A 24,594-nucleotide genomic window follows, 5' to 3' on the forward strand; every position below is an offset into this window, starting at 1 on the left:
TTGTATAAATTGTGGTGATTGCATCATCATCTCTCCAACCACCGAGAATGCTCTAGAGTCAAGAGTCTAGAGTCTAGACGCTCATACGTGGTAATATCAAGAGACACTACGGTGTATATTTATACGAGCAGGAGAATTTTTAGTATGTTCTATATATAAGATTTTCTTGTACGGTTGCAATTTCTTGAGACAGTTCGCTAGCTATCAAGCCTCGCAGGTGCATTGAGAGGGGAATGATGCATGGCTCCGTGGCTGTGCGAGTGATTATTAACTTAAAGGTCCGTGATTCGATTCCAACCCGGCCTTCCCTTAGGAAAATTTACTTAAAAAAACTTAAAATAAACTAGAAAGTTTACCAAAGAAATTACTATTGATAAACTATTGATAAACTATTGATAAACTAGAAGTGATTTCGAACCAAACTTTAAGTATTTCTATAATATACTTTAAAGGTTACTTTAAGTTAACTCATGCAATTACTATTAATCACCCCAAAAAAAATATTCTGTTATTTAGTGGCTCCCGCTTGATTTTAGAGGATTTTCCTCTGAAATACGGTCTCAAGAAGATATTTTAAAATCTAGAGGAATATCCTCTAACCATGAGACCCTAGACTTAAGATTACAGTCCTCTTAATACTAGAGGACACTGATTTCCGATATTCACCCGGAATAAAAAAAAATTATTTATTTCGAAATTTTATTACTATTTTATAACTAAATTTGTTTCTTAAGATGCAGTCTATGATTATAAATATTTTCTCGTATTTGAAAAACACACTTACCTTGGTGGGATTCGAACTCGGGACCTCTGGATCGTGAGCCAACTGCCTTACGTGGTAGACTACTTCTTAATTTGATGTAAGTGTTATATATAGTCTACATATGTCATAACCAGCGCAAATATATAATTTTCCAAAAATCATCTTAAGAAACAAATTCAGTTTAAAAAGAGTAATAAAATTTTTAATTGGATATATGATATAATATTTCTTAATGTCTCGTGTGGTGAAAAAGGGAACTTGTCTTTTTAAGTATACTGTTGAAACAACACGCATAAGTTAAAATCAGCTTTAAGTATTACCTTTATAAAAAGTAAAGTTAAAGTATATTTATAAGTATTACGTTTGTTAAAAGTAAATTTAAAGTATATTTGCGACTTGCTTATAAAGTTTTAATAACTTAAAGAAAACTTTACGCTCGGCTGTCAGTATACTATTATACTATTAGTATACTATTATTACGGCTAGTATACTTTATAATACTTTAAAATACTTTAAGTAACTTTAAAAAACTTTAAGTAAATTTTCCTAAGGGTTCATCTCGCGTATACCTCGTTTGAGAGTAGGTGGATTCCCTGTTTAATGGAAATTAAGTTAAAGATTAAAGATGCATATAGATTAATAATCCGTTTAAAGCTTGGTATAGTTAGCGAACGAACAGCAAACGCGAACGTTCGGGCATTCGCATTTATGTTCCTAGGTTGTTTTTTTTTCCGGTTGCACCAAACATCAGAATTCGACTAGATTCGGTGTTTGCTGCATCCCAGGTAGCAACGTGTCTGCATTGTTGCTGGCATGTTGCCGACAACATAGCATGTGTTGCTACGAGTATTGTGGCAACTCAATCCGCATTTGTCGGCAAGTTGATGCCTTTAAGATATAACAATTTTATGTAGCAACTTGCCAGCAACTTATTGGCAACATATACTACGGTCTAAAATCGTCACCCATTTAACCGATTCAAAATTCGAGCTGTTGCTGTCATGTTGCTGTAATAATTCATAGGATTACACAATGCTGTCATATTGCTAGCAACGCGAAGTAAATTTGATGCTGTTCTCTTGCCGATAAATTGCTGGCAATACATCAATGTTGCCTGCGTATTGCTTCAAATATTAAATTACTCAAAATCATTGAAGCAAATATGGGTACGGCAAGTTGCCAGTATCATAATAAGCAATCACAGGTTTGCGCGATTTTGTTCAGACACGCTTGGCTATCTAGGATTTAGTAATTTGAGATTTTTTATTATATTGGTTGAATAAAGACAACGAACGTTTGCGTTCACTATTCGTGCGGTGTTTGTTCGCTAAGTGTACTTATATCCAGCTTAAGAGTTTGAAAAGTTATTGTTGGTATATTGCAAGTGATAGACGGTAAGAGCTTAATAAGATAGACTCAGCGTCAGTTCTTATACTTTTTGAATTAAAAGAAGAAGATGCATTGAGAGAGTGAGCGAATGAGAGTTTATTCGATCAAAGGATTAGCCCTACGAAAAAAATAAAAGAGACCTTTTTGTGTAGAATTCCAAGACAAGCAACTTCCATTTGAAACATTTTTTCGTATCTGTATCCGTTTTTGAGAAATTCAGCAAAAACTTCTTTTAGGGACAGGTTTTTTGGAGATTAAAAAAAAAATTATAAAGCAACAGGGGTGGAGAGGTAGGATTTTTAGTTCGGGGATCAGAGAACTATTCGGACTAATTCTAATCAAAATACCACTATTATCAAAGAAGTTTTAACTTTTTTTTTGTGTCTATTGTGCTTGGAATATTGGAAATTTGGCCACTTTGACTCCCCGTATCTCCAAAACTATCCCTGTGCTCAACTTTAAATTTTTCTGAGATTAATGTCCTATTAATAGTATCGGTTGGCATACAATTCGATTCGAATTTCGAGGGCCATAAAATAAGTTAAGTTTGGGTCACTCTTTATTTCCACCATGTTTGTTACATAAACTGTTTAACACTTTTTAAGAGTTTTCTCTTTATAAAAAATAAATTATTGCAGTTACTAATGACCTATCCTAAAAAAAGAACCGTCTATTTATTATTTATTATCTACTGCAATATCTTTGCGTAGTACGGATTCGACGCTCATGTACCGATACTTTATTTTATTGAACTTTTATTTGTGAAACGTCGCAGAGGTCAGGCTTCTGTCTCTCTGCTGTCGCAACATTATTAAATACGCGTCATATTTAATATCGTCATACAAAGTATGATGAAGCCACGTAATCTGTGTATTTTAGTGATTATTTTACCAAACAAATCTAACATAAGTGCTATAAGAAAATAGCAATAAGGAAAGAAGAAAGAAAAAGAAGGTCAGTGAAATAGCCAGACGTGACAGGGAATGCAAGGTGAGCATTTCATAACTTATTATTTATTATTTATAGAAATAATTGTGCGTTTGCGCTGTAATGCACAGTTTTATTGTGTAATAAAATAGCATGTTGTTTGCGCGCGTGTGAGTGAGGAAGGGATAGTGGATGAGAGACCACTGACACCGAAGTTTGAAGTAACACAATAGTTTATTTTAACAACCAAAAATAATGACGAAATTAAAGAGTAACATAATTTAGAAATGTATTTGGATTTAACTAAACTCGGAAACGCGGGCGTTTTAAATGAATTCTCTATCGACACTTTCTCGCTTGTTGTGTTGGATAACCCGCGCGTGAGTGAAAACTGACCATCGCAAATTGACCGATGACAGATATTGACCTACTGACACACTGTTGACGAATTGCGACGCGCCGTATAAGTTCTATGGGTTTTTATACACACACGAGACAAAGAACGCGCCTGGGATGACGAATGCTTAGCGAAGGTCAAAATGGAATAAAATAGATTCAAGGCTTCTCGAACTGACATACCGAAGATGCATGCAGATAGCCAGTTATCTTTGTAATTAGAGAATCGATTGTCGAAAAGACGATAAAGTATTCTCTGCTTTAACAAAAAGACTTCAATTTATCAACAATTTACTGCTTTAAATGTTGTGTTTTGGTAAAGTAGCGACTTTCACGCGAAACGAGATTCTCTACTTAAAAAAAAAAAGACGTAATATTAGTCGTTTATGCCTCTCAATACTTAAAATAACTGCTATATTTTCGAAATTTTTTTTGTTAATAACTTTTTAATAAAAAACGAGCGACGGCTAAAACCTTCTGAAGGTCACTCAGAAGGGTGACCTTGACAACATATGTCAAGGTCAAAGTCATCGGAGGGTGGTCCGTATTACTGCATAATTACCTTATTTTACCGAACAAATCTAACAATAAGTGCTATAAGAGAATAGCAATGAGAAAAGAAGAGAAAGAAAAAGGAGGCCAGTGAAATGGCAGATGTGACAGGGAATGCAAAGAGAGCATTTCATAACTTATTATTCACTATTTATAAAAATAATTGTTCGTTTGCGCTGCAATGCAGTTTTATTGTGTAATAAAATACTGCAATAAAATACTGTAATACTTTATTGACTATATAGTAAAATAATTATTTAATTAATATATTTTATATATTTATTACATTTTATTTATATTTTGCTTTCTCATAGAGGAAGCTTTGTTTTCATAAACTTCGTATATGGACCATTGATCGCATATAAGCTACGTCTAATCAACCAAATTTTAAAGAATTATATATGAAATAGGGGTAGAAAAGACCGAAGAAAAAATTGTTTTTTTAGTTTTCGATGCGAATGTGTTCAGAATGTTCTAAAACGTCGGAAAATTGTAATTTCAAAAAATGTCCGTATGTATGTATGTGTGTATGTGTGTGCCAAATTTACCGAAAATTCTATAACTCAAGAATTGATTAACCAAATTTTAAAGAATTATATATGAAATAGGGGTAGAAAAAACTCGAAGAATATAATAGAATTAGAAAAATTGCTAATAATAAAAGGGTTATCGATTTTTATCTAAAAAAATCTACATGATTACTCTAATTTCCGCAAATTTTAAGATATCGAGCTTAATTTTTTTTTATGGATAGAGTATCATTAAAGGTAGGTTGGTGTGGAATTTGGCAATGATCGGTGAAGGGGTTACCGATTTTTGCCTAAAAAGTGTACAAGTTATACATGTTATGGCGTTGTATCGCCACTTATCTTTCGGCTTCGCTTGCCGTGTTCGCTCTCTGGGGAAGGAGGCGCAGTATGTGGAGCCGTAAATGATGAGAGCCGTGATACCTGGTATATACAAGTGTTTATTCTTATTACTACTATGTACAGCGTCTCTATATACAGGGTTCGTGGCCCTGAGAAGGGCCGTTGATTGGATTATTATGTGGCCCTGAAAAGGGCCGATTGGTTCCGCTTTACTGCGGCGGGCGCTCACTCCACGTGAGACACGGCGAAATCCCCACGGGCCGGGCTTCCTCCAAGCCGGAGGTGTCCCGGTCGGCGTGCTGGAGGCTCGGCGATCGAGATTCGTGTCTTCGGTCTGTGTCGCCTGCGTGCTGACGGAACTCGGGACACACGCCTGGACTCCTCTCTCGGTGGTCGATGTCTCCCACTCGCTGTCGGTTTGCGCCTCCGCGTCGCTCGTACGAGGCCGAACTTGGAGGCCTCGGTGAACTCTGGCCGGGGGCACGGTCTGTGTCCCCTGAGCGTGGTGATCTTCCGGCGATGGCGGCAGCGGTGAGAGTAGTGGAGGCGCAGTCCAGCGAGGAGAGGTGTAGCGTCTGGTGCGTACGTCCCACGTCGTCAACAGATCTCGTGGAGGCCTAGTGAGTGGCCACGGCGGCGATTCCAGGCGGATCAACTTCCACGCTACAGGGCTGATGTCCTGTGGCTGCTCGGGCTGTTTCGGCGGCAGCGATGGGCGTGAAGTCGGTGGCCTCGTATGGTTCCGTCGGCGCAGTATCGCTGGTTATCAAAAGTGGAGCTCTCGTACTGTTATCTCGTCTTGTTATGCTTTTACTTCTCGGTGTTAGGGCCATGCGGATGGCACGTGTTCGTCGCGTGTTCGGCGCGTGTACGACCGGTTGCCGTTCCGCTGGCTTGGCTTTGCGTGTACAACTGGTTGCTGTTCCGCAGGCGCGATAATTTGTGTGTGGTCTGTTGACCGCCACACATGTAATCTTATACGATCAAACGAACTTACCTCAAGTGAAGTTCGATCATAATTATATGACAGCCTCGTTCGAAGGGATTAATAAATGTAGTGATGTTAGTTACTGCAGGAGTCGCCACAATCTTCAGAGTTCAAAAAAAGACCGCTAGATCCTTCGTCTCTCCTCATGCCTGCTTCATATTTTTAGAGCTTGTTTTTTAGAGGAAATTATTGCCAAAAAAGCGATAGCTTTTAAAGGAGGGGAATATATATAAAGGGTGGGACTGTAATCCCTTCGAACGAGGCTGTCATATAATTACGATCGAATTTCACTTGAGGTAAGTTCGTTTGATCGTATAATTATATTTCCCGCCTCGTTCTCGGGATTAATAAATGTAGATGTTTAGAGATAATAATTTCCCTTTTTCGTTTTCCTTTTACTAAGCCTGAAAGGCATCTCTAAGTTTTTACATAAACAAGTTTAGGCTTACATATGGAGGGGTTAAAGCCATAGTGGTGTAAGTCACTTTTTTTAACCTATCGAGTTAAGTTCATAGATGCAGTCTACACATGCAGATATGTTGAAAAAAGAAGAAAAAAAGTGGTCAAAAAAATTGACTTACACCACTATGGCTTTAACCCCTCCATATGTGACATATGTGTTATAATATAAACAAAAAATTATATTATTTTAGAACCGAAGAGGTAAAGTTTTCTTTTTCAGAACATACAGGGCGATTATAAAATTTGGCAAAGACTTGAGAGTCTCTTGACCATCCTGCAGCATTTTTAATAATAGATATGTCCATGCCCTTCTTAAACGCTGCAGATGTAGACGCATGTCGCGTGCTGTGCGCGGTAAAATCTTTAATACCGCTTTTAATCAGTACTGTTTTCAGCCAACGACTAATTGTTTAAGATGAAACCGCTTTATAAGGTTTTTTAATCGATATAAATAACTTTGTTATGTTTCCCCTAAGATCTTTAGATACCTCGAGGTATCTTTGAACTGCTTTTGCCACACAAACTTCGGGCTTTTCTTTAAAGAAAGGGAGGAAAAACATCGGTTGGCATATTTCTGCCCTCGATGTCTTAATGAGATCCGGAATTTTTATCTCGATACCCTCAGAAGATATTTTTATATTCTCTATTTTAATTAATGAAAAGGTTTGTACCCTGTGACCCGTGCCCAAGGCTAATAACATAACTGTTTTCTCCGTAAGCTGTCCGAATTCTAGATTTTCAATTGGGTGCCAATTGCTCAAATATTTTAGTACTATTGAAATGTCCCAGATTTTATTATATTTAGGACGACAGGGTCGTAATCATAAACTATCTTTATTGCTTATCCCCGCAGGGTTTGCAAGTCGTTTTTATAAGGAACGTTACCCAAACCTTTACACTACTACCCTTTCTCCTCTCACTTTAACCCTTTGGACCAACGGCTTAACGTCTCTTTCCGAAAGACGGAGCACAGTTTGCTCCGCACAAGAGCCTATCTTGTACGGAGGGGCGCAGCTTCGGAAAAACATTCCATATTTACATGGCTCTAGTGGACTCGAACCTGGTTCCTCAGATTACGAGTCTGGCGCTCTACCACTAGACCACACTGCCGCCTTGACAGGGTCGTAATCTATAAACCCCTTTAAAAAAGCGGTGAATTATTGGATCATTAGTAATACTATTTGATAATATTAATGATACAGCTGATCTAGCCGAATTGAGTGTGCCATAAGAGGCTTCTTTGTCGAAACTTTCAGTGAGAAAATCTAAGACATTGTTTGCATTTCATTCTTACGGATTATGGTCCCGTTCGTTGCAGAACTTCCACCAACTCTTCAATGCAACATTATATTGGTTAATAGTTCCATTCGCCAAAGAAGCTACGAGAATGTCTAGTGTCGAATCCGCGAGGTTTTTTCTTCGATAGGCTTCCCTGCTAGCAGTCCTGCAACCAGGGTAAGCGAGTGACATAACTTGTGTTGTTGGGTCCTGCAAGGAGATAAGAGCAAGGAATTTGAGGGTCTAAATTTTATAAGGTCACTTATTAATAGAGAATTGAATACAGGGAACCATGGTTGAGAAGTCCATAATGGAACAACCACAATTCCTTCGGCTTGTTCTAAACGAATCTTATTCAATACTCTGTGTATTACTGAGAATGGCGGAAAAGCAAAGAAAAAATATTTTTTCCATGAGATCGTGAAAGCGTCGATAGCAAATGCCTCTGGGTCTTTGTGCCAAGCACAAAAGATTTTGCACTTTGCATTCGCCCTCGACGCAAAGAGGTCAATTTCCGGCTCTCCTAAAGTTTGAGTAATGTTGTTATACGCGAAATCCGCTAACTCCCATTCTGTATCGATATTTTTTGTTCTGGACTCTCTATCGGCATCCGTATTTTCTTCGGATGGGATATAGGCTGCAAATATCCATAATTTTTGGTGTTCACACCACTGCCATATTTCTCTAGCTAAATTATTAAGATGTGGGTATTGTATACCACCTGCTCTGTTGATGTATGCAATAGCGGTGGTGTTATCTATACGGAGTAGGATTTCACAATTTTGTAAATTGGACGCGAATTATTTTAGTGCTAAGAAGGCAGCTGTTAGTTCTAAAAAGTTTATGTGATAGGATCTTTCTGACTCTTTCCAAAAACCATGGATATTTTCGCCTTCACAATGGGCTCCCCAGCCTGTAGTGGAGGCATCGGAAAATATTTCTATTTCAAAAGAGAAAGTTCTTATGGGATTACGTGCCACCGGAATTTTGTTTGACCACCAAATTAAATCCTCTTGCAGATATTCTGGCAAGATCATGTTTCGATCATAATCTCCGTCCGTGATTTGGAGAGCAAGGAACTTAGCTCTCTCAAGTCTCTTTGTATATATCCAAGAATATTCAACCGCCGGACAGCTAGCTACAAGACGACCGATAAGTTGAGCAACTTTTCGAATTGTGCAGTTTGTTTTGTTCCTGAAAGATAAGACTAAGTTTTTATTATTTAGACGTTTTTCTTGTGTTAGCTCAAGAGTCATGGTTTTCGACTTCAATAAGAAACCTAAAAATTTGTACGAATTACTTGGAGAGGTTTTGCTTTTCTGATAGTTTACCAAAAAACCTAACGATTCTACAAGAGAAATCGTTTCCTTAATATTTTTTCGGCATGATTCGTAAGAATCCCCGACAAGAAGAAAATCGTCTAAATAAACTACCGATAAGAAGTTCTTCTTTCTTAGTTCATTTACAACTGGCTTTAAAACTTTTGTAAAAACGTAAGGGTTAATATTTAACCCGAAGGGTAAACACGTAAACTCGTAGAGTTGTCCTTCAAATTCAAATCTTAGGAATTTTCTATCTCTTTTATCTATTGGGTAGTGAAATATGCATCTTTTAAATCTGACCTAAATACGCTTTCGGGAACAATAATCGGCATGCTACTTTGATGTCCTCCAGTTTGAAGTGAGGAGCATTTACAAACTTGTTTAGTCTCTTTATTTAAAATAAAACGCTTAGAGCCGTTCGGTTTGTCGACTAAAAAAAACGGTGAAATAAACTGACCCTCGGTAGGGGAACAGGGTTCTATTGCACCCATTTGTTGCAACTTCTCAACCTCTGTTTTAATCCAGAATTTTTCTTTTTTGGACCATTCTCTACTAGAGGGAATGGCAGTTTGTTTAGGAGTTGAAACAAATGGAATTCTATATCCGTTTATGGCTTGTAAAACAAAGGTGTCTCTTGTAATACGTTGCCAATTTTTCCGAAAATTTTTTAATCTGCCGGCGATCCGTACCTCTACCGTTTGTAATAGGTTGACGTCTTGTTGGCCTGACGATTTGACTGTACTGGCGAGATGATGCCTGTCTGGATTTCTGGGAGACAGTGGACCTTGCCTGGTGTCGAGCCTTGCTCGTCTGAGATGTCTCCTGATTTTTCCCTGACGAGCTCTTCTGGTTTAAAAAATTTGATTTGTTGAGGGATTTTTTCAGCGGAACCTGTGGTTTAAGTTCCTTTCCCATTTTTTCCAATGATCTTGCTTGAGTTTTTCTCCCAATTTTTCACCAAAGAGGAGCGGTCCGATATCTGTGTTCTCGAGTAGCGTTTTTGTATTCTTCTGTAATCCAGGAAGAATATATGCTCTTCGTGCAACTGACTCCTTGTGGTGTAGTTCTGCGATGAGCTTTCCGGCATCGGAAATGTATTCCACGAACTTTAGATTGTCTATCGCCTCGTCTTTTGAAAGAAGCTCTGTGAGCGCCAAACTCAAGGCTGACAAGGCCGATCCCGCTAAGTTCTGCGAGTCACAGAAATGATCATCTCGTTTTGAAGCTGTTTCATTTAGTGAGGATTTTATTTCTGGGTTTAACTTCGGCGCCTCTAGACAGCAAATACCTTTTCGGGGGTATTTATCGAGAATTTCTTTTTTCACTTATTTTGGAAGGCCTTTGGACAAAACAAACTTCCATCTCGAAGCCAGATCCGGATGCATATTTTGTTCTGGATCGGAAGGTAAAGCTAGATCTTTCCCGAGGATTTTTAATACTTCCTCGTTTAGTGGTTGGATTGGGACTGATGACAGCTCCTTGTTTCCGTCCATCGTATCCTTCGGCTCGGATGACGGATCGCCTTTATCGGCGCTTGTCTCCTCTGGAGGTAAATAATTTACGATCTCATCGTTCTCTTTATCTGCCTCTTCCTCTGTAAGGGTTCCTAGAGAAAACGAGAGCATTGTTGAAAAGGAAATGAGAATCTGTACTTTATACAGAATTCATGTTTGGTATTTGTTCCATCCTGTGCATGGATTCTAACCAACAAATAGTTCACGTATGCTCGACGTCCGGTATATGTCTCATCTTATGAGTGAGCTCAACTGACTTTGAGAGCTTAAGAAAACTGTACTTCTTACCAATCAATGTATTGGAAGAAGGAAATCTCCGATCGTAATGTGCTTCGCCGGAATCTTGTCTCGATAGTCGCGAGATCTTGTTCTCTAGTTTCTCTAATTTGCGTACAATCCTTTCCGTGCTGTCTTCATTCGACAAATGCTTTCTTTTCCGTGATTTTCCCATCCTTTGGCGGGGAAAAGAACAGAAATTTGTAATTTTTCGTGAAAACGAACTCTGTGCGTGCAACGACAACGAGCACAAAAAACAATATGAAGCAGGCATGAGGAGAGACAAAGGATCTAGCGGTCCTTTTTTGAACTCTGAAGATTGTGGCGACTCCTGGCAGTAACTAACATTACTACATTTATTAATCCCGAGAACGAGGCGGGAAATATAATTATATGTAGAACGTATCATTAAAGGAAGGTTGTTTTGAATTTCGCGAAGATTGGTGAAAGGGTTTCTGCCTAAAAAATATATAGAGTAGACCGAGGCGAATCGGATTACTAATTAGCACGATAAAACAGCTCGTTTGAAACAAAACACTAACGAAAACTCTGTCTTAAAACTTATATTGATCCGATTCGCCTCGGTCTACTCTAAGTTATTTGAAGAATAGAGTATCATTAAAGGAAGATTGTTATTGAATTTGGCGAGGATCGGTGAAGGGATTACCGATTTCTGCTTAAAAAGTGTATAAGGTTGTACATGTAATTTTATATAGAATATTATTAAAGGAAGGTTGTTTTGAATTTTGCGAGGATCGGTGAGAGGGTTACCGATTAAAAAATGTGTAACGATTTCTGCTCAAAAAATGTGTAAGTTATTTGATGGATAGAATATCATTTAAGGAAGGTATTGAATTTGGCGAGGATTGGTGAAGGAGTTACCGATTTTTGCTTAAAAAGTTACATGTATAAGTTACCCAGGTAGCACATACACGTTTCAAATATGTTTTATAAGCGTTTTTCCGAAACGTTTTATAACCGATTTCTAGAAACGTTTCTCATGAGTAAAAATGTCCATTCGAAAAACGTTCGATGGGACGTTTTTTTTCCGATAAAATAACGTTTAAGAAACTATTATAGAAACGTTTTTTTAATAATAAAGAAATTTTAAAATTCCTACTTTTTACGTCTTTTGAACGTGTTTATGACGTCTTTAATAGCGAATTCGGGCGCTTGCACTAGTGCACACTGAGTGCGCACTAAGGCTTGTTTATAATCTATTCTTATATTTAAAGTCATTTAAATACACATTTAAAAACTTTTTAGCCAATAAAACAATCTGTATATGGATCTATGATGCTGTACAAATCATTTTACAGACTAAGTATTTGAGATGATCTGTAAATATAACAATTGATTAAGAACAACCCGGGAAAAAAAGATTATATATAATTATTATAAATATATATGATTATATGTAATGCAATTATGCCAACTCAACACATGATTGTCCTCGACCATTTTTGATTTGGCCGAAAATGTTTTGTGTTTTTATACTAAATGAAAGTAGCTTCCATGATTTTTTTCAGATTTTTATCTCTACTCATACTTAAGTTATGGATTTAAAAAAAAATGCAGTTTAAAATTTGGAAAATTTCAAATGCCTGTAACTTTAAGAAGAAAAAAGATATTGTAAAAAATAAGGTGGTCTTTCTTTTCGTTTTTTACTGTACTTTTCGAAGAAAATATCGAAAAAATGTTTAATGGGCAATATGACTGTTTTTTTTAGGATTTAAGTAAAAAATGTTTGTTTTTCTCAGTGCAACCGTTTTGATTTTTTTCAAAAAAATCTCACAAATTCTAGACTTAATTTCGAAATTTTTAAGACATATAAGAAAATGGGATTCCAATAACTTCGATTTTTTAAGGGACTTTTTCTTCATTTTTTTTCGAAAATAATTTTTTTTAAATAAGATAGACTCTACCGATGGCTATCAAAAAATTTGATAAATTTATAGTCAGCAATCCTGAAATTTCGATCTATAGGTAAAGAGGAAATTCGAATATTTTCTATTTTTTAATTGCATTTTTACTTATTTTTATTATTGAATTACTTTTTTTAAATGGAATATTATACATTGGGGAACTTTAACGGATAGCATGTAACAATTAAATCATATAGTTAATGAAAAAAACAGGTATATTATATCCACAGTTTTTTTACCATATATAATACCTGCGTAGCGATACCGAAACTGTCGTTAAGGAGTTAGAGAATCCCCGTGTTGGTATTAAAAAAGTAATACATTCTACTCATAAAACATTTTTCAAAATTCAAATAGAGGTCCCCGGGCTAAAAATTTGAAAAATAAAGTTCCCAGTGCTTCAGTAATTCTTCATTTTTCAAGTCAAGTGCTAAACCTATACCGGACACACAAAAAATTCATTGCGCTATACCTGATATCAATAGAAATATGAATGTAAAAATATTCTCTCAATGATGTCAAATCACATAAAATAATTTAAAAAAATACAAGACAGAAAAAAAATAAAAATAAATAAATAGTATAAACGTTGTTATATAATATGGCATAATTTTTTGATATATTTATCATTTATTTTATGTTTATTTTTAATTTTAATTTAATTTTAATTAATTTATTTTATTTTCAAATAAGTCTGATTGCTATTTTCACAGATAATATACGTGTTTTTGAATGCAAGGAGAGTATTTCATAACTTATTATTTATTATTTATAAAAATAATTGTTCGTTTGCGCTGCAATGCAGTTTTATTGTGTAATAAAATATCATGTACAACAAAATACTGCAATAAAATACTGTAATACTTTATTGACTATATAGTAAAATAATTATTTATTTAATATATTTTATACATTACATTTTATTTATATTTTTATTTTGTGACCGATAATGACACGTGTGCAAAGTGTTACTATTACGGAGCTATTAACTTAACAATTATTGTGTAAGCAAATAAAACCTTTCCTTAGCCTTTTATGATCTTTATTAAGTCGATATTTGTTTCAAGGGCTTGTTTTCGTTTTACAGACAGGGATAAATTTTACACGAAGTGGCTGAGCAGGGCGAAGTACCAAATCAAGCTGCATCCGAAGATTCTTTAAATAATCAATAGGCTCCAAGTAAAAATTGTGTACCAGAGGAGCTATCATTGCCTTCATTTCCAGCATAGCAAATCGTTGACCTACAATTTGGTACATATCGTAATCTGTTAATATAACATGGTATTATACATATCAGGATATAAAAAATACAGTTTACCGATGCAGTTACGTGGACCAGCACTGAATGGTAAATACGAATAAGGATGACGATGTCGGATCTTCTCAGGCAAGAATCTATCAGGATCAAATACTTCTGGATTTGACCAAAAATTAGGATCTCTGTGGACTCCGTAAATGTTAAGATGCAAGAATGTTCCAGCAGGTACCAAATATGACTCTAAAAAGCATATCGTACAATAATTAAGATTTAGAAATAATAATTCAAGCTGTATTCAAATTTTAAAATTGAATATATACATTGAAAAGATGTCTAATTATCCAGGCTTGGCTAATGTTACCAAGAACCTTGGTGAAGTAGTTTCAACTAAACGTATAGGTGATTGTGCGACGAAATAATTTGGTTAATGTTAACAAATAATTCTAGCAAAATCTGATATGATTTGGTTAATATTGGCAAAGTTTGATAATTATTACCAAGTAATGATAAATGTAACCAAATTGCTTACTAAATAATTGAGTAAGTTTCAGCAAACCAATCAGATAAGGCTTTTATAGTACTAATTATTATCGAACTGTTTGTTAATTATCACTAAACTAGAGTAATTTTTACGAAACTGTTTGGTAATAAGTACTAAACGCAAAGTTTGAGTTTTTAGATTGTTTATAATCATTACAAAATGTTTTGTTATTATTATTAAAATTGGCAATAATAATCAAAAATTAAAAAAAAACTTATTACTAAATGCATCTCACGAATTTATCAAGAATTTTTTTTTAGTGTAGCTAATGCAACAGAGGAATAGTTGCCTATAGTTTGCAAGATAAAAAATATAATGTAATTATTATTTAAATTTTATTAAGCATTACTTGCTTAACATTATTTTCTGAAAATGTTGTACGTTGTATTAGATAGAGCTTTGTATATAAAATTTTGAAATATTATAGAAATAAACTTATCAATAAAAATATACAAACTTTTACATCTTTGAAATATACAAGAATGTTGCTTTTTAGCGTATTCGATGACATGTTGCGTAATATATTTTAAAATTTACACAAGAAAAAATTGGTTAGATGCATACGTAATTTTACGTCTTCCGCAGGAATTCGTGATATGAAAAACACACTGGGATATAAGCGTAATGCTTCCTTTATACATCTGTCCAAATATGGTAGGTCTTGCAATAATTTCATAGTAAACTTCTGTTCATTCTCTTGCAAGGCAGTATCGACTTCGTTCCTGACACGATCCTGTATCATCATTGTTAATTAGAAGTCTCTTGTTATTGTGATATTTTTACATAGAAACAAATATATCGCGGGAATATTTATTTCCCAAATGTTTTGATTTGTTTGAAATATGTGTATATAAATTGCACTTAAGGAGGTTCAGGTGCTACAAAAAAATGCAGCCAGTTTCATGAAATTTTAATATGTTGTTCTGGAATGCAAAATAGAATTATGTGAATTTTTTGAGAATTTTTCACCGTCACGTTTTAAAAAAAATCTACTCCAAAAATTGTACTTTTTAGCATAGGTTCTTATGTGAAATGACATATTGCATTGCACACCTTCAGAATGAAATAATGCAAGAAAAAATGCAAATGATAAGGAAAGAAAAATATGCATTGCACATGTAACTTAATAATTTACAAATAAATGAGTGAAAGAAAGGGGAAGGTTACCGCACATTTCGTAGAAAAATTAATTATTAAAGCATAAATTGCTTGATTTTTTGTCTGCTAGAAATGAACGCAAGCAAATAATGGCAACAGCGCAAATGAGTATAGTAAAGGTTATACGGCGGGGCATTTGAATAGAAGTTGCAATATTCCAGGTAGAACACGAAAGTCACAATAAGGTCAAAAGACGTCGAAATGATGGTAATGATGGTATTTTTTTTCACTCACGAACTTTTCTTTCCATTTGTATTGTTTATCAGTCATTTTTAATTAAGGTTAATTAACGCTTGACAGAAGTAGCAGCACGCACTATACACGCGGCGAGCAATCGGAGCAATGTCAATTCACTCCCACTTTAAACGCTAGTGTGCTGTTGCCAAATTGTCCTTAGGACACCGCGTCCCACTACTCCCCCCGATGAAGCACCCGAATCTCCTTAAAATGTAAATGAATATTTGAAATATGTGCGTACGCTTAACCCTAGAACACCGCACTAGGTTTAGCACATCTACCTACTGCCCCTACTGGGTGTATAGCCATACGTCTATTAAACGGCAGATGAGGCTGCACAGCATGGGGATTGGTAGAAAGAGAACAAAAGTTTATTTACCTTATCACTTCGATTCCTTAACTATCACTATATTGTAGAAACAGCCGGAATTTTTAAAACAAACATGGGTGTTCTATGGCTGCGATCCATTTAATGCTACAAATGCTTCGAAGCATTCTTCTTCTCCTTTCTTTCAATAAAGAAAGGAGAAGAAAAAGAACTCTTCGAAGCACTTGTAACATCAAATGGACCGCAGCCTATATACACCTAGTGTGGTGTTTTCGGGTTAAGCGATGTGTAAACGCATACGCGCGCGCGCGTGCGCATATATTTCTGTATATCTATTAATACCTACAAAAAGTAAATTGTATACATTACACATATACACGCTTAAAATAACATTTAAAAAATTAGATATTGATTCATATTTAATCCTCCGTTTGTGTACGTTTTTCTTTTGCACCTTCGGAGTAAAAATTTATGAAACATCTGTCTACATTGTAATTGACGATTTTATAATCATTTTGATCAACATTATTTATTTAATATTTTCTGGAAGGCTTACAAGTTTTATTGCTATGAGCAGGTATCATTTTGGCTCGGACGCCGTATACAGATGGAGGGTTAATAAATAACTTTTGGAATCAATTAATTTCTTTGTCTATTTGGAATAGCGATTTACATTTGACGATAGATACCTGAATGTCGTTATCCTCAGCTAATAGTGCCAAAATGAAGCACAGACCCATTGCTGTAGTATCATGACCCTATAATCGTATACATTCAATGTATTATATATCGATAAATCAAATAATGAATGAGAAAGGTTACAAAAGAAATTATGTACCTCAAACATAAAAGTATCAACTTCCTCCCTAATATCTGAATCAGTCATAAGGCCATCACGAGATGCTGCTATTAGAAGATCCAACATTGCAAGTCGTTTCCTTCGTACTAAATCGAAATATGTAAACATGTCTGTATCAAATTAACAGCAAAATTCTTCTGTGACGTTTTTATTAATTTGACTATGTTTAAACTATAAGTATAATATTCATGAGTTGTAAAATATAAATTATGATATTAAACACCAACCAGATTTAAAAAATAGCGATTACATTACGTACTTCCTACCGGTTCTGCGTCATCTCTCTTTGCCGACGTGTTATTATAAAAGCTTTTCAAGTATTGACCATTAGTGCGATCATGATAAAGTTTTCTTTCAGCAATTATCTATGTAAATACAACATTAATGATTCTTCCATAAATACATTAGTAATGTGTTATTAATATTTATAAATTATAATTTTTTTACACGATAATCATGGAATCTTTGTGGTAATAATTCTAAATAGATAATGTCTAAATATAATATTAAGTAGCATTTTTGCGTACTCGTTTAGTAAATCCATGTAATATCTTCAGCATCTTCTTTTGCTCTCGACCTTTAGACGTCAACGAGAATATCCAATCTATGTGCAGCCATTGCCTCCTTATTCTAAATAATTAATAAATGTTAGGCATGTTACTTTAAAAAGATATTAATGTAAATTTAGAAAACATTTTTTTAAGTTTTTTAAGTTTTTTATATATACTCTTACAATTACTATTATTTTAGTAACTATATAAAAAGAGAGTAAATTTAAACACTAATAAAATTATGCTACAGAAATATGCAAAATCTTATATAGTATATAAACGTTATACTTTTTTTAAACTATTCCCAGGTAGCAAAGTGACGTCTATTGAACGTCATTTTTTGGTCATGTTCTGACGATTGCGACGTTATGAAATGACGTCAAAGTGCCGTAAAAATGACGTACTTTTGTCTCATCTCCGTGACGTCATATATTGACGTCACTAATACGTAATTAATGACGTCGCTGGGACGAAATAAAAGTACGTCAGATTTTGAACATTTGGACGTCATCTTGGAATGGCAGTCACAAGACTGACCATAAAATGTCGTCAAATAGACGACAACTTTTTAATCTACATTATTTTTTATAAAATTAAAATGTTAAAATGTCCACTTGATAAACGTTTATAAAAAAACGTTTTTCTTCTTTATCTATGAAAAAAAAACGCTTTTTTAACTGTTTCTTTACGTATCATGTGCATATAGCCCCGCTCTCTCAAGGCGGTCACCCATCCTAGTACAGTACCGCGCCCGTGTTGCTTGACTTCGATGATCCAGTGAACAGTGACGATCTTCTGACCCTGATGCTTCCTTAGTAACTGTACTTGTCTATAACAAGTACATCTTTAAAGTGTTCAAAAATCTTGTAATGATATCTTCTTGATAGCTATAACACTGCATGAAATAGTTATCATTGTCTTATAAACGTCCATTATTAGTCGCCGACGTCATAGACCAAAAATGACTAAAAATAGACGTCATTATGTCGATGTCGTCTTCTGACGTCACTTTGCTCCTTGGGTTGGGTACTGATCTACAAACTGACGAACCAGATACGTCGTGTTAAAGTCAGTCAACTAACGTCTTTTATTAGTCTAAAGTCTGACGTCTCAGGTACGTCGTGTTAACGTCAGTTAATTAACATCTTTTATTAGTCTAAAGTCTGACGTCTCAGGTACGTCGTATTAACGTCAGTTAACTAACATCATTTATTGGTCTATAATATGACGAACCAGGAACGTCGTATTAAAGCGATTTAACTAACGTCTTTTATTGGTCGAAATTCTGACGTCTCAGGTACGTCGTGTTAACGTCAGTTAACTAACATATTTTATTAGTCTAAAGTCTGACGTCTCAGGTACGTCGTATTAACGTCAGTTAACTAACATCATTTATTGGTCTACAATCTGACGAACCAGGAACGTCGTATTAAAGTGATTTAACTAACGTCTTTTATTGGTCGAAATTCTGACGTCTCAGATACGTCGTACAATGGATAAATAACTAACGTCATTAAATGGGCACTAATCTAACGTTACTTGGACGTTATAGTTTGGTTAAATTGTCGAAGTGTTTTTATGGTTATACAAATGACGTCAATGGTACGTTATAATGAGGTCATTCTACGATTAGTTATTATTTCGTCAAAAAAGTCACGACATTTATACGTCTTAAGTTGGTAAAATGACGTCGTACCCAAAAAATGACGAATTATTGACGTCATATTAACGTCACCTTGCTACCTGGGATTTATTCTTAAGTTTATTTCTACTTATTTTTAAATAGATAATTTAACAGACGTGTAATCTATAAATTTCTAATTAAGGAGAGTGATGCTTTACATTAAGTATTGTATTATTATTTAACTCTTTATATAATTAGACATTACAAATTTATATTTTAATTAAGAAAGAATATGGATATACAGTTATATATATTTATTACATCTAATAAAACATGAATTATTATACCTGTAAATAAAAAGTTCGCCCATCCGATGAACCGCTTCTCGATACTGCTGCTGGAAATCATCAAGGCCTCGTAGAGAAGTGCCCATGGCAGTTTCTGCAAACGCATTTGTAAAAGTATCAAGATGATATTATCATATATATATTTCAAAAGTATCTGTGGCTGTAAAAATTATATACGAATCAGTATCTATGTTGTGATATTGATACTTATACAGTTTTAAAAATTTGATTTTAGTATAATTTTATTTATCAATAGGAATTTATAAAATAAAATTTACAGTTATGAACACATCATACCACATATTGCATTCAGCGTATGTTTGCTAAAAAATGGTACTAAATCTTTCACAACTGTGTCTCCTGCATTTTTCAAAGATTTGGTCATGTTTTCACTTTCCTCGATCAAAATCTGAATAAACTGCTGTAATATATTAAACTGAAATGTGGGGGTTAATATCTTTCGTCGTGAATGCCACTTGGCGCCTGAAACATAAATAACATATTGCATAATTGTGTGATAACAATGTGCAGTGAGACATATATTTTTTTATTTAATTTGAAATTTATCGATTTTTAATAACCATTGTATATTACAAATATATTCTTTTTGTGATATGCGTTTAAACTTTTATGACAGTACATCGTGTAATATAACGTACAAGAAAGAAATTCTTTGTAATGCGCTTATTTTTTTATAATATTTATATTTAATGTGATTATATCATTTAATAATTTATTTTTTTATATTTAATAATACAATTATTTTTTTCATGATTGATATGAGATGTTGTAAACATATATGTAAATTTAATTACTGTGTGATATAAATATATGCTGTTTAAATTTAATTATACAGATTTATTCTGTTATCAACAAAATTGAAACTTAAAACAAAATTTAATAAGAAGCCAAAGCAAAATTTAGTAAAACATGTACCATTATTTATATTAATATCGTGATGTTACCTCCACTAGTGAGAAGACCTGTACCGAACCAAGGTTGTAAATTATCATAAATAAGAGTCTTTTCGATATGTTTTGTGCTGTTTAATATTGTCTGAAATTACAGAAGATATTAAGTTAAACGTTATTTAATTTAGACGCCATTTATGTAATCAATTAGTTGATTTTAAAAGTATTTTAAATATTAAGAGATAATCATCTTTAATTTTATATATACAATTATTTCAGACTTTTGACGAATAAATATATTTTTTAAAATAAAAAAACAAAAAAGTAAACATCTTATCATCAATAAATATATCAATAATAAAAAAAGCAGAATAAAATTTCTTTATATTTCACCTCTAAATCATTCGGATGACGGATTGATATTACGGGAAGAAAGAATCCCCAAACTTTTCCAATGGGATAAAACTCGTCAGTTAAGGTAATCAGAAACTTCCATTGTTCTTCTAAAAAATGTATGTATATATGTTTATTATGTAAATTTACGGACATATTATAAATATTGATCAAAATATATATGATTGACTTTTGTTATATTTAATGTATGTATCTAGATATTTTATTGCTTTTCAAATAACTCCAATAATCAAAATACATGAATGCTACTGCTTAAAAATATTTTTAGCTTAAATAATTCTTAAAAGCAATTAACATACAATAAAATATTGATAATTATATATCTCAGAGAAAAATGTTTGCAAATATTATATTAGAAAATTTGTATGCACTGGCGAATATTTATTTACCGGAATATATTGTATATAAAATTATAACTTACCTCGTGAACCAAGATATTGAAATGCATTTCCAACAATCGGATAACCTGATGGTCCTGGTATAAGATTGATAAGTCGCCCCTTTTTTCCATAATAATGCACATAATAATTTGATATCAGCAGAATAAGGATAAGTAATAGCAATATAATAGTAATCATCATTGGCTGACGAAATAATTAGCCAGTTTGAGCAAATTGCTATTCCTTCTGATGTCTTCTTCTAATATCTAAAAACTCAATTGATTAGAAATTAACACATAAAAAGGAGGGCATGGAGCTACAACAGGGTGTTCTCGTGCCGTGACTTTTAATTAAAATAGTATTTTAACAAATGTTTTGGTCTATTATCAGACCATCTTTAATGTGATAAGTTAAGATAACACAAAGACCGGTAAATAAAAAGATAAAACCGAATAAGTAACATTTACTTCGCCAGTCAATATAATTAACCCAATTAAGAATTTAATCGACTGTACTGGCAATGATTATAATCGTGGCAACGATTATAATCGTCGTGACAAATCGTCACCGCGTTTCGACCAAGGATTCTGGTCATTCTAAAATTGATGTAATTTGAGATGCTTATATTATAAGCATCTTAATTAAATAATTAAGTTTATTGCGAAAAGTATTATCTTATTATTGTTTGTCATCTTAATACGTGTTATTGCGATAAATATTACCACATGCCTCAGTGGTCGAATTGGTATGACAAATGTTTTGGTCTATTATCAGACCATCTTTAATGTGATAAGTTAAGATAACACAAAGACCGGTAAATAAAAAGATAAAACCGAATAAGTAACATTTACTTCGCCAGTCAATATAATTAATCCAATTAAGAATTTAATCGACTGTAATTAAGTTTATTGCGAAAAGTATTATCTTATTATTGTTTGTCATCTTAATACGTGTTATTGCGATAAATATTACCACATGCCTCAGTGGTCGAATTGGTACGACACCCGTCACGGAATGAGGGAGGTTCCAGGTTCGAGCCCTGGCTGCGGTAATATTTTTCGCAATAAATTTAATTATTTTATTAAGATGCTTATATTATAAGCATCTAAAATTACATCAATTTTAGAATGACCAAAATTCTTGGTCGAAACGCGGTGACGATTTGTCACGACGATTATAATCGTTGCCACGATTATAATCATTGCCAGTATAGTCGATTAAATTCTTAATTGGGTTAAAAAGATAAAAATTTTAAATCACAATAAACGCATTAATCGCATTAGTGTTCTTATCGCTATATAAAATTTGAATCAAACGCTCATCTTATTTCTTCAATGTATAAAAGTCGAGGAGTAAATTGAAATAAATTACGGATTCACAAATACTTAATAACATGTCATCGAAATAAACGAGTAAGAAAAATATTTCTGAATATGTACATTAACCCTTAGCTGGCACTGTGGGGTATTAAACGCGCCAGCCTAGTTCAACTCTAATTTAAGCCCCCCTATAATACGAAAATGGTACTAAAGAACTTGTACATTGCTTCCTCATAGTTTTTAAGTGTGCAAGTAGAAACTTGTACATTGCTTTCTTATAGTTTTTAAGTGTGCAAGTAGAAACTTGTTTAAGTGTGCAAGTAGAAACCTGCACATTGCTTTCTCTATGAGGAAGCCTGTTTTTTATGCATAATTATTAGTAGATATTTATTAATTTGGCTTCCTCATAGAGGAAGCAATGTGCAGGTTTCGACTTGCACACTTAAAAACTATAAGGAAGCAATGTGCAAGTTTCTACTTGCTCACTTAAACAAGCTTCTACTTGCACACTTAAAAACTATGAGAAAGCAATGTACAAGTTTCCACTTGCACACTTAAAAACTATGAGGAAGCAATAATGTACAAGTTTCTACTTGCACATTTAAAAACTATGAGGAAATTGCAAGTTTCTACTTGCACACTTAAAAACTATGAGGAAGCAATGTGCAAGTTTTTTTTCTTATAAATAAAAGTTGTAGATCTCGTCGAGACGTTTTCAAAACGCTATAATAAGGCTTTCTTTCGTTAAGAATTTCCTGAGATATTTAAAATTTTGTTATAATATTTTTAATATAAAATATAAAATATCTCGTAAAGTATTCACTTTTCGATGACATTACCTTCATACTTTTATACATAGATACGCTATATAATGAAAGAAATCGATTGTTGTAAAACAAACAGAAAAAATTATTTTAAAAAATTTGATTACATTTTATAGATACATTCAATTTTACAAAATTGCAAATGTAAAAATTATTATTATTATTTGCTTCCTTCTATTATAAAAGTGTGAAGTTAAAGTTATAGAAAAGTGAATTATACTTCACGAGATATTTCATATTTATATTAAAAATATTATAAAAAAATTTTAAATATCTCAGGAAATTCTTAAGAGGAAAGAGGGCTTTATTACCCGGGAAAAAATGGAAGAGATCTGAACAAACTTGATCAGATCTCATCAGATCCGATCCACTCAGATCTGGTTTGATCAAAATATTGGCCCTATCTGATCAGATCCAATCAGACATGAGTAGATCTGATCCGATCCTAGCGGATAGAGTCAGGGGCCCTATTCTCGAATCGTTTTCATGAAACTCGCATGCGAAATTCAATGCTTTTCAAATAGAAAGTCGCATACGAAAATCATTAGGGCAGGCTCGAGAATACGGTCCCAGATATGTAACAAGAATAATCTATTATATCTGCTCAGATCCAATCAGACATGAGTAGATCTGATCCGATCCGGTGTCCATCCACTGCAGAAAATTGTTGTTTTCAAATGTTATTTTTTAAATGTGCCACTTTATTATAAAAGTGGACTCCACGATACAAAAGTTGTGCCGTTCCACGATTTACATAACTTGGCGCAACTTAGCACGACACTGCCGTGTCTGATACCGTTCTTATACCACTGTTCATCAAATTTTAAATACGAGAATCAGATTCCGTCGGATGCCATCTATCGGATACTTTGAGATGCAACATTATGATCGGATCATATATAATCTCTCTCTCTCTCTCTCTCTCTCTCTCTCTCTCTCTCTCTCTCTCTCTCTCTCTCTCTCTCTCTCTCTCTCTCTCTCTCTCTCTCTCTCTCTCCCTCTTTTTCCCCCCCTCTCTCTCTTCGTCTCTCTCCCTCTCTCTTTCCCCTTCTCTCTTTCTCTTCCCCACTCCCTCTCTCTCCCTCTCTCTCCCCTTCGCCCCTCTCTCTCTCTCTAAAATGCTATAAATTTAAAAATATTACTTTTTTATCGACTGAAATGCAATTCCGTCGTATACAATAC

General features: G+C 34.0%; 1 protein-coding gene and 1 long non-coding RNA gene across 4 annotated transcripts; one reads left to right on the forward strand and one right to left on the reverse strand.

The window, feature by feature from the left end:
* Positions 1–13,501: 13,501 nt before the first annotated feature.
* On the reverse strand, positions 13,502–22,016 carry LOC139777498 (cytochrome P450 4C1-like). 3 transcript variants are annotated; one of them, XM_071714968.1, is made up of 12 exons: positions 21,311–22,016; positions 20,869–20,978; positions 20,530–20,620; positions 19,862–20,047; positions 19,565–19,658; positions 17,570–17,672; positions 17,302–17,407; positions 17,022–17,089; positions 16,873–16,941; positions 15,025–15,193; positions 13,980–14,159; positions 13,502–13,902 (listed from the first exon to the last, which is right to left on the reverse strand). In XM_071714968.1, the coding sequence occupies exons 1-12, from the start codon at positions 21,468–21,470 to the stop codon at positions 13,724–13,726; spliced, it is 1,515 nt and encodes a 504-aa protein (XP_071571069.1). In that variant the 5' UTR covers positions 21,471–22,016; the 3' UTR covers positions 13,502–13,723. The 3 variants fall into 3 exon arrangements, with proteins under 3 accessions (XP_071571069.1, XP_071571068.1, XP_071571067.1); XM_071714967.1 differs by having other exon boundaries at positions 17,022–17,128; XM_071714966.1 differs by having other exon boundaries at positions 17,022–17,152.
* On the forward strand, positions 13,773–17,282 carry LOC139777499 (uncharacterized). The gene is made up of 2 exons (XR_011719376.1): positions 13,773–13,912; positions 13,988–17,282. It is a non-coding gene; the product is annotated as an uncharacterized lncRNA (long non-coding RNA).
* Positions 22,017–24,594: the final 2,578 nt, after the last annotated feature.

Source organism: Temnothorax nylanderi, unplaced genomic scaffold, assembly GCF_030848795.1.
Source record: "Temnothorax nylanderi isolate EJ_2023f unplaced genomic scaffold, tnyl_v1.0 TNYL_tig0150_pilon, whole genome shotgun sequence".
Classification (NCBI taxonomy): domain Eukaryota; kingdom Metazoa; phylum Arthropoda; class Insecta; order Hymenoptera; family Formicidae; genus Temnothorax; species Temnothorax nylanderi.

Bases quoted from the DNA above. Each gene is read 5' to 3' on its own strand.
- LOC139777498 (XM_071714966.1), bottom strand. From the start codon at position 21,470: ATGATGATTACTATTATATTGCTATTACTTATCCTTATTCTGCTGATA. The intron at 17,153-17,301 runs GTACGTAATGTA...AATTTGATACAG, and splicing joins TGACGCAGAACCGGTAGGAA to ACATGTTTACATATTTCGAT. The intron at 16,942-17,021 runs GTACATAATTTC...ATACGATTATAG, and splicing joins TTGATACTTTTATGTTTGAG to GGTCATGATACTACAGCAAT.